The sequence below is a fragment of the Condylura cristata genome, unplaced genomic scaffold (genome assembly GCF_000260355.1).
Source record: "Condylura cristata isolate star-nosed mole 26May11 unplaced genomic scaffold, ConCri1.0 scaffold00023, whole genome shotgun sequence".
Taxonomy (NCBI): Eukaryota; Metazoa; Chordata; class Mammalia; order Eulipotyphla; family Talpidae; genus Condylura; species Condylura cristata.
This window is the reverse complement of record NW_004567124.1, coordinates 18,849,670-18,860,379: the sequence shown is the minus strand read 5'-3', so window position 1 is coordinate 18,860,379 and position 10,710 is coordinate 18,849,670. Positions and strand designations below refer to the sequence as shown.

Sequence of the window (10,710 nt, the reverse complement as noted above, 5' to 3'; positions counted from 1 at the left end):
AAGTGAACTTATAAAGACATTACATTCTAGTTAACATGAAGGAGAATTTATTATCAGAGCATATCATGAGCCACCTCCTAAATTAGTTGTATATAAAAATATTTATTATATTTATATCTATATAAATAAAGCAAAGGAATAGACAAAGCCAAACCAAAAAAAACTTGCAATCCATATGCAGAAATGAGGTTACCAGAGTGGGAGCAAAAGCAACAGTGTAGGGGTTGGTAGTGTTACCTTGGTAGTAGACATGATGTAGACATAATATATATTAAAGTAGACATGATATATATTAAAGAAGTGTGAACCTGTACTCCTAATACATATGCAGTGCAAGATTACCTCATTTTTTAAGAAAGAAAAACCACCCCCAAAATTAAAAGAATGACAAATAATAATCTATACTGTGTAAATTATATATATATATATAATTTTATAGACATATATATTATATAGAAAGAGAGAATTCCCTCTCTCCTACTTATAAAAGATGAGGAACCTATAAATGGGAGACTTGAGTCCTGCAATATTTATAACAAGCAGCAGGGATTCAGAATCTCTGGAATAATTTGTTTTATCTTTGTGCACAGAATTCTAGTGTAGTAAAATAAAAGGAATTGAGGCATTTCTCCCTCATCTCTCACTGAAACCAAGGAAAATTTCCCAAGTAGTCACCCACAATTCAAATGTAAAAGGGAATTCATTAGGACCAACTAAACTGAAAGGTACAAGAAAGCTTTTTAGGGACCAGCACTATCTTAAGAATGCTACTGACCCACCCGTACCAATTGGCACTTCATTATAATAACCTCATTTACTACTATTAAGGAAATAGATGGTTTTGAAAATTGCAGATCCAGTTTTACAAATTACTGTAGTACACAAAAAGCAAACTCAAACAAAAATTAATTCCTTCTTATAAGTAACTGCAAACCACTTGAGAAACAGCATTTGGATTTGTTCTACCATGAGAACTAAACTCAATGTCTATAATATGTTATATATAGAACTCTCTATTAACATAGCTATTAATACACATACTTTTACTGTTATATGCATTAACATGGGGCCTGTAAGGATGGGTTCCATGTCTTATTTATCTTCTGATCACCAACCAGGCTACAGGACCAACCCAGTACCTGCCAAAGAGTATGTGGTCTAAAATAATGCCAGAAAAGCAGTGTACAGACATTCAACCAAAGTACTGCCTCATTGGTAGGCATAGTTGATGCAATACCTAGGGCCCACAATACTTTTAGGAGCATACAAAAATGTTTTAATTTTCACTTATTTTACAATTAGCAGAAAAATGAATATAATAATATGAATCCAAGCTGGATTCTATTTGTCTTTCTATCCATACAATGGAAAAATATAATTTTTAATGTTTTTTGGAGGAAAATCTCACAAAGCACCCATGAGAGACCTAAGGTGACCTGGGTCTAATACTTTCCACCCCGCACCCCATCAACAAACATACTGAGGACTTCCCTGTGAAGTAATTTGTGCGGGCTCTATAGCCCCCATTTTCGCATCATGAACAGCTTTAGCTAGTTTAAAGAAAGCTTATAATTATCTACTTCTTTCACGTCCCTATTAACCAAACTACATGAAATCTGAATTAGGTATTTTATACACAAACAATACTCCTAATTTCTGTGTAGAAAGGCAGATACATGCTTTGCAAAAAATTGTCTTTGGTCCTCTCCTGTACGCTACACAGAAAGAGTCAATTACAAAGAACAAACAGAAAATAGCCAGTAATCATAACTTTTAAGTAACTGTATCGATTAATTGGAATTTTTCACATCTTGATGAATGTGAGATTTATAACATGGAGAAAATAATAAAGCATATCTGGAAAAAAATTATTGTTTTCCCACAACATATATATCATCAATGGCCCAAGCTTCCAGGGAGATTCTGAAAGTGTATACAAATGCAGGTGTTCCTTTATTAAATGTTGCAGATATTAACTATCCTGATGTGGTAAAATATCACTGCATATTTTTCACTGACAACCCTAGGTTTATTTTCAGGTAACGAGTATATGCTCTTCTGGCTAATATACCATCTGTTGAGATGCTAAATAAACTGTTTTTAAGTTATCATTTATACTTTAAACCATACAATTGTGTGAGGATACATGTGAAACATAAAAAAGCTACCTAAAGTCAAGGAAGGCACTATGTGTGGCATACTATCGGAGTTCAAAGTGTTTATTGAGGAAGTGAATAAATGAATGAATATTTTAGAGTCAAAAAAGCTTTCCACAAACCAAATGCTGCAAAACAGACGAAAAGATCAAAAAGTTGTGGCATATTTACACAATGGAATATTACTGCATGATCAAAAAAGACAAACTCATGCCATTTATGGCAATATGGATGGAGATGGAAAGGATTATACTAAGCAAAATAAGTCAGCCGGAAAAATTTAATATTAGATGGTGTCACTTTTATGCAGAATATAGTGGTCAAGAAAAAGACAAAACTAGCAAGCTGACCAGAGATCTGAGGCATACAAGAGGGGAAAAGGAAAAAAAGGTGAAAATAGGGGAAGGAAGAACACAAGGGAGTAAAGGTGTTGGTTCACAGGTGATGTGGTTGTGGGAGAACTATGGAGACTACCACAATGTAAGGAAATAAAAAAGATAAATTAAAATTTATTTAAAAAAAAGTTTTCTAGACTCTAACCAGATTTTTAGGAACTACTATAACAGAAAGATGCTTCATTCCTGATCATAATGATGCAGATGATGGTCACACAAAAAGTCAGACCCATGTGGCCCTGTAGGTTACAGACCCAGCTATGTAGTTAAAATACTTAGACTTGTGAGGAAGCAGCCACAGCTGGAGCAGAAGTGGTGATATGAGGACTGGTGTCTTAGCAAGGAGACAGAGACAGAAACAAGCAGAAAGGGTAGAAAAGACTGAGAAACAATAAGTCAGAATTGGTTCCAGTTCACCAGAAGGGATAGTGCCCTTCCCCCACCAAAAGTCCCCCCCCAACCCCCACCCCCCCAGCCCCAGGATCTCCTGAGGCTCCAGCCCAGGATGGGGAGTGCATACATCTCAGAAAGCACAGCCTGTTCAACTATTCAGAAAGGGTACCTAGGCAGCCAATGACTAGTTTCAGTATTGGGGAAAACCACCGACCCAGGCAAATGCTGGGCTCCCAGGTTGTCTGCACCTGTCATATAGAGCCAGGAAAACCACCCAGTTGTCACCCTCCATGAACTCTGAACCTGCACCCAGAGAACACAGTAGGAAACTGCAAGAAGCCACAGTGAACACAGTATGACCAGTGGCTTTTCCTTGCCCACATTGGGCACAGAAGTATAAACTTGGAACTGGCATTGTGTCTAGGGAGAGTTTCCCTGCCCTGTGCATCCCTGCTCCATAGTTAAGTCCAGGACATCCAGGCATATGCTCATTGCCCTACTGCCATGGGAGACTGCAGTCCTCTGGGCATATTGCTCAGAGTCACAGCTTTATCTACATGGGGAGTCTGCGTGAGCTTGAAAGCCAAGGAAGCCACCTACTTCTCCCTACTGAGTGACCTCTGGGCAGACACCCAGACTGCGTAGTCAGAAACTAAGAGAAACCACAGTGCCCACAGTCTGTGAGCAAAGCATTTCTGCTAGCTGGTGGCCAGGGTAGGCTCACCCCAGTGTACTCTCTTGGGCTACTGCTGAAGTTCTAAACTTGATAATATCTGAGAGGTGAGAGAGTTGAGAAAGGATATAAAATAGCAAAATATACACTCATTACAATATATAGCAAGTTGAGACCTCAGGAAAATATGACATCACAAATATGGAACAACTTTCTAGAACCCAACCACAAAATACATGGAAGATCTTATCGTCCTACAAGACAGAGAATGCATATTGCCATGATAACGAAAATTATATTCATAAGGAATATAATTAGTGAATAATATTACAAATCAAATATTTAAACAATAAGGATTTAAACAATGGAAGATGCCAAATGATCAATAGAAGAGATTTTAAAAATTCTGGAGAAAGTCATGGAAGTATCCTAGACCAAATGGAAAGTAATCGTAAGGATAATGGGTACCCTAAAATTGGGGGAGAAAAAGAAGGGAACAGAGAACTAATTCAAAGAAGGAATAATTTGTATGTTCAGTCCTGCTAGCTGGTAGCCAGTGTAGGATGGAGCTAAATATACAAATTCATGAAAGTAAAAGAACATCTAGATATCAAAATGGATTATGGGTAATCGAAATGGAACAATGACTTATGATAGAGGAGTGTGTGCCTTGGTGATCAGTGTGGTGTGATGACAAGAATCTGAGGAGTTGTGATACTATGCCTCTAAATCATAGTGGTATAAGCTAATGTTACCTCATAAAAGAAAGGACCTACAGGGCCCTCCCTGGTGGCACAGCAGGTTAAAGCACAGCACTAAGAAGCTAAAGCCACTTCAGCATGAGTTCAATCCCTGCCCTGGAGGTGACCCACATGGCATGGCAGACCTCTCCTGACCCGCCCGCTGCTCCCCTCAGCAGTGTACTTTGTCGATCTGCCTGTTCTGCTCCCCACTCTGTCTCGGGTGAATCCTGTCACCACTCCTGCACCTCTGGCCTGTACCCCAGTTCTGTATGCATAAATAAATACATCTTTATAAAAAAAAAAAGGACCTACAATTATATGAACATTCCAGTACATCTTAGAGAATGTACACATGTTCTTTTTTACTGGAATAAACTATGCTGAAAGTCATATTCATGCAATAACGAACTTTATTGTAGAGCACGATGTAATTTTGGTTCATGATGGCAGGAAGTGTTTGTCAGGGGTGGAGGGGTGAGTAATTGATCTAGCTGAGCAGTATTAATAATATTCAAGGTTACTTTTAAGTAGCATCCTAACCAGAGTACTGAGCTCCTTTTTCTCTAGCTATTCAAGGACAAACTATTATGTAGTTTTTCCTTCAAAAATATACATATTCAATTATTCTTGATATTTTCTTTGGTTTGACTCACAGACTTTAGACCCTAGAAGCTGCACTAGGGTGTATCTAATGCCTTTCCTTCCTTCTATCATCTCTGACAGGTGGTTACCCTACTGCAGTGTGTAATCATCTCCTGGTGCTGTCTGCTCTCTACCGGACACTTAGCCATTGCAGCCTTCAACATCATGATGAGCTAAAATCTATCTCACTGTAGTTCCCATGCCCCAGGCCATTAATTATGCCCTTTGAGTCAATACTTTCAAGTTCCCAAAGCAGACTAAAAATCTAGAATGAGTTTTACCTTTTGTTTCTTTTTTCAAAAGAGCCACAACTGTACAGTGGAGAAAAGAAAACACTCTTTGACAAATGATGCTGAGAAACTTGGATAGTTTCTCAGGATTAAAAACTTAAGTATAAGACCTTCAACCATCAACTACATAAAGGAAAACATAGGTGATACACTCAACACATCAACCACCAAAATGTACTTGGTGACACAACTCCAATGGCAAGGGGGAAAAAAGCAAAAATAAATGAATGGGACTACATCAAACTAAAAAAGGGAGATTAAGAAATTGTGGAATTTGTACTCAATGGAAGGCAACCAGCTCTTTAAAAAGATGGAATAGTGTCTTTGGAGACAAAATGAATGGGACTTGAGGTTATTATGCTAAGTGAAAAAAGTCAGAAAGTGAAGTTATTCTACAGTTTCACTCATTTGTGGTACATAAATAACCAGAGAATGCAACCTAGCAAAACACAATACAAATAACACAGAATCTATGAAAAATAGTGCTTACGAGAGTGAATAGGGTGGGGGAGGTGTCAGGAATAGGGTAGGAATTTGATGGGATACTGACGAGCATTGCTGGTGAATGAAGCTTGGGCCCAAACCACATAAAGATGTCATCTTGTACTCCAAATTGCATAGTTGTGTAAACAATCAGAAATAAGTAAAATTTAAGGGAAAAAAAAATGTTAAAAAGAAAAAATGAACTATTGCTATATTCAATCACATAGATGCATACCATGTGATTTTATGCTATACCTCTAAATAATAAATGTTGTAAAACAATGCTATATCAATAAATGAATTAATTAAATGTATAAAAGCAAAAAAAATTATGCTGACCAAAGAAAGCATGTTGCATAGTTTCATTTATATTAATTTTTTAAAACAAACAAAACTAAGCTGATGGAAACCAAAAGGTGGTTGTGTGGAATACAGGGAATATGAATGAAAAGGGGAAAAGGGAACTTACTGGCATGTCAAAATGTTCTGCATCTTATTTGGGGGTAGGAATTACACCAGTTATCCAATTGCCTAAGCTTATCCAAGTTGAGATATAACTTTTGAATATAAATTGCACCTCTGTAAAATAAATGTTTTTTAAAAATCATATTTCTTTAAATAACGGATGGTTTCGCTCATAGCAGGAGTATAATGGATCAGGCGAGAAAATAACAAGAATAATGAACAGCCATATACCAGAGACATTTGGTGGGGGTGGAGTGGGGAATGGGATCAAAAACAGGGGCATGGGAAGGAAAGTACACGGGACTATGGTGATGGCACACTGGTGACTTGGTGATGGGAAACCCGCAGGGATTACAACTGAGATGAAAAATAAAAGTACAAAATGATGTAAAAATAAACTGTTATAAAAATAAATAAATACATAAATTTAGAAAACTCAAAAAAAATCATATTTCTTTGTGTCATCTGAAGAACTCAGTACTTACCACGTGGTCTCTTTTTACTGCAGAACATTATTGCACCTGATAATTTTTCACTAGTTGGCCTACATAAGAAAACAAGAAAATTGCCCATTAGCATTTGCTCATGCTCATTAACCATAATTTTCCTTCATTTTAGTTTCTTTTTGGTCAGTCATTCACATAACAAAGAATAACATTCAATTTTCCAGACTTAAATCTAACCAGATAAGAATAATTCTATTAAGTTAGTGTTTTGTGTTTATTTGGTCACTATCTAAGAGGGGAATAGCTATGCCATGTGGCAGATCCACTTCTAGTGTTTTGAGGAAACCTTCATATGGCCTCCTAAAGAATACAAAACACTAATTTGAAAGGAAACCTGCACTCCTATGTTTATTACAGCACTATTTCCAACAGACAAGATATTGAAACCACTCAAATGCCCCAAACAGATGAGTGAATCAAGATGTGGTATATATAAGTATGTATGTACACACCGTGGAATACAATGCAGCTATCAAAAAGATGCACTCATGCTATTTGTGGCAACCTGAATGGAGTTGGAAGGCACTATACTAAGCAAAATAAGTCAGAAGGAAAAAGATAAATACCGGATCATTTCACTTAATGTGAACTACAGAGAAACCAAACAAAAGGTCAGATACAAACCTTGAAAGCTGATTATGGATCTGAGACATCCAGCAGGAGAGCATGGGGGAGAAGTGAAAACAGGAGGGTGGAGAGCATGGCAGACTATGACCAATGCTACGGAAATAGGGTTGTAATAGGTTGGAGTAAAAGGGACAGAGGGGCCTAATGGAGGATTACTGGAGCTTTGAGAGTAGGTGTGGAGAAATGACATACAACTGTAGAGGTGTAGCCTATACCTCAATAAAATAAATCTAAATTAACAACATCAATAAAAAGTAAATATTTATAGAAATTGAACCTTAAAAAAGAATATTTCTATGCAAAAATGGTGAGCTTATATTATAGAAACTATTGGAGCTATTTAAGGTAAACACAGAGGTGTAAGGGCGGTGAGAGGATTCACCAGAGACAGAGAGGGGAGCAGATCAGGAGACTGACGAATTACACTGCTGAGGGGAGCAGTGGACAAGACAGGAGAGCCTGCTATGCCATGTGGGTCACCTCCCTAGCTGGAATCAAACTGATGCTAAAGTGGCTGTAGCTAGCTTTGTAGTACTGGGCTTTAGCCTGCTGTGCCACCAGGGAGGGCCCGTCCAATTTTCTAATGTATTCCAAACACGTGAATTAGAATATCTCAGGGATGAGGCTCCAGCATCTGTTTTTTGTTCGCGTGCCATAGGTGATTCCTTCCCACAGCCAGAGCTGGGAACCACTGCTAAACTGCAGGAGCTAAATGTGAGAGGAAGTTATTGACTGGATTCTAGAGGAAAAAAATACAATTCAGTTTTTTTCATCAATATATTCTTACATTTCTTCTTCAGATATGTTATCCAAAAAGCCATAATTACCATTATCTTTCATTTTTTCCTGCATGTGGTCTAATTTCTTCATATGGTAAATTAATTTTACCCAAAAATTAGAATGAATACATAAGAAGTAAAAAATTATTTCAAACACGTAGTACCCAACAGATCATGGAAGCAAGCTTAGGCATCTTTGCACACAACTGGGTACTGATGCATGCTCTTTCAGTTAAAAAGAGAAGTGACTTGTTTGCTCCCCTCGCAAAGAAGTGGTGTGGCAGGATGCAGTAACATACATAAAGAAGAAGTTGGTCAGTCATACGGAGACTAAAAGAGGGGAAGAACAGAGCTTATCACTTCATTATTGCAACAAAGGAAATGTAGGGGAAGTTCATAAAACCCACTACTTCCCTACAAATCGCTCAGAATCTAAAAGGCCTAAAACTGACTATTTGTCTCTGTTGTGCACCAGCACCCGAAATCCATGCATTCTCCTCTACTACCTCAGGGAAAGTTGCCATCTGCTGGGGTATGCCTAACAAACTGGGCAACTGACACTTTGTGAAACCCACTACTTTTCTAAGGATTGACTACTAAGCCACATGAATTCAAGCTAGAAGATGCATGCCATGTGAGTGTGTGTGTGTGTCCATGCTCAAAATATTTCCTAAATAAAAGAATGAATGAGGTCTTCAACTTCCATGAGGAATCCAGCAAGGGCTTCCAGGTGATAAAAGGCGCCTCCCTATTACCAAATACCCTTCCCAGACCCCAGCTCCAAGTACTAGCATGTCTTAGATCATTCCAAGCTTGTGCCATGGTGGCTTTCTTGACAACACCCATGGTGGCTTTCTTGACAACACCCTCCTTCTACTGTTCTCATCCTCCTGTGCATTTCCATCTCCAGCCTAGGGAAAACCTCAAAGGATGAGCAGTATTTGGTTAGCAACAGAAGCAATGTTAGAGGAAAACTGAAGAAGGGGAAATTTGTAAATGTTGGTGGAGGACAACAAAAGGAAGTGTTCTGGCGATACAACAAGATTCACAAAAAGGGTTTCTTGAGATAAAATCTTTCTATGAGAAATAACAAGGACAAAAATGGGTTTTCATCCATGAAAGACAGTCTTTGTTCCAAAACAAATAGTAATAATGATACAATATGGCAGCAGGGTGAATGAATTCTGAAACAATGACATCTAAATCTGATGGCCCCATCCAGCTAGATGATGAAGACTCATCAACAAGTTCTAAACCAACTCGTTAGGGCTTGAAAACTCTCAGGAGACTAAGTGAACATGTTCTGTAGTCACAACTCAGGATCCCTGGAGCAGTAAAAAGATAGAATGATTCTTTTAGCAAGATAGCAAAAGAATCATCTTGCCCTGACAGATGGCCATGAGAAGGCAGTAGAGAAAGAAACTCAGTCTCTCAGGAAGCTAATATAAGTGCTGGCCACTAGCCAATTTATTCTTTCATTCTCTGTATTTGTTTGCTAGATAGGCTTGAGGGACTAATCCTAACAGACAGCATTACAAAAGATGAAGCAAAATATAGTTGTGCAATAAAAATGTAACTGAAGTGAAAATATCCATTAACTTCTTCTCTTTCTTGTTTTAGATCTTTCTGCAAGTTCTCGTATGAGAGATCCTAAGTAGTCAACTCTAAAGCAATGCCATATAAAATTACCTTGAAGTCACATGGATATTTCATTGTTTTCTATTTTCCTAGTACAATTATCCAATGTATCTTTGAAGCCTTCATTTTAAAGATAAAGACTACATCCAGCTTTTACTTTTAGCCATTTTTGTTCCTAAAGAAAATATTCTCCTCATACTTATTCAAGATTGGATTATATGAATTGAACAATATATCTGTAAGAGTTGTAATTATAAGATCTATATTTATATACTTACTATTTCATAGTAATGATCTTATGTCTTACTCTCGAAAAGATAAAGATAAAATTAAAAACCAAGAGTCAACATCCAAATTCTTGTCCTCCTCCAAGTCAATCTTTCCTTGTCAGAAGATCCATCTGGCACATTTAATGAGGTTCACAGTGCAGTGGCATATTCTAGTGTAACTTTCAGAAAGTAAAATTTAGTCCTTTTATTCTTGCACATTTATCAACTTACCACAATACTACAATTGACACTTGTTCCACCTTTAAAGGATGTTGGAGTAAAGAAATTCATCACCTGTTGAATTTTGGATCAGCGTAGTTCTAAGGAAATAAAGTAAACAAAATCAGATGAGAGAAAAAGATATGCTGAAATGAGATCTAGCTCTACAAACGGAAATTTAGAAAATGGTTTTGAATTTCAACCATCACAAGTGTTAAAGCAACAGTAGCAACATTAATAAATTCCTCCTTTTTTGAAATCATTCCCAAAGCAAAGAAATGGAAAAGGGAAAGCTGCTAAACAGTTCTTATCCTACCCCCGGTTTCATTCTATGCAAAGGATTAAAATGGTGGCATCCTCCATAAGCATGATCAAAATCAAAAAGGCCAGAAACAAGTGTTAACACGGAGTGGAAAAGGGGGAATCTTGTAA

The 10,710-nt window shown here is 37.4% G+C and overlaps 1 protein-coding gene across 3 annotated transcripts in view; it reads right to left on the bottom strand.

The window, feature by feature from the left end:
* The window catches only part of ATP8B4 (ATPase, class I, type 8B, member 4), a 223,415-nt gene extending 213,094 nt beyond the window's left edge, over positions 1 to 10,321 (bottom strand). For all 3 annotated transcript variants that reach the window (XM_012728821.1, XM_012728823.1, XM_012728824.1), the window contains exons 1-2: positions 10,291 to 10,321; positions 6,726 to 6,784 (exon numbers count right to left, since the gene is read on the bottom strand). In XM_012728821.1, the coding sequence (XP_012584275.1) occupies positions 6,726 to 6,753 (28 nt within the window). In that variant the 5' untranslated portion in view covers positions 6,754 to 6,784; positions 10,291 to 10,321. The remainder of the gene's footprint in view (positions 1 to 6,725; positions 6,785 to 10,290) is intronic.
* Between the last annotated feature and the right edge of the window lie 389 nt (positions 10,322 to 10,710).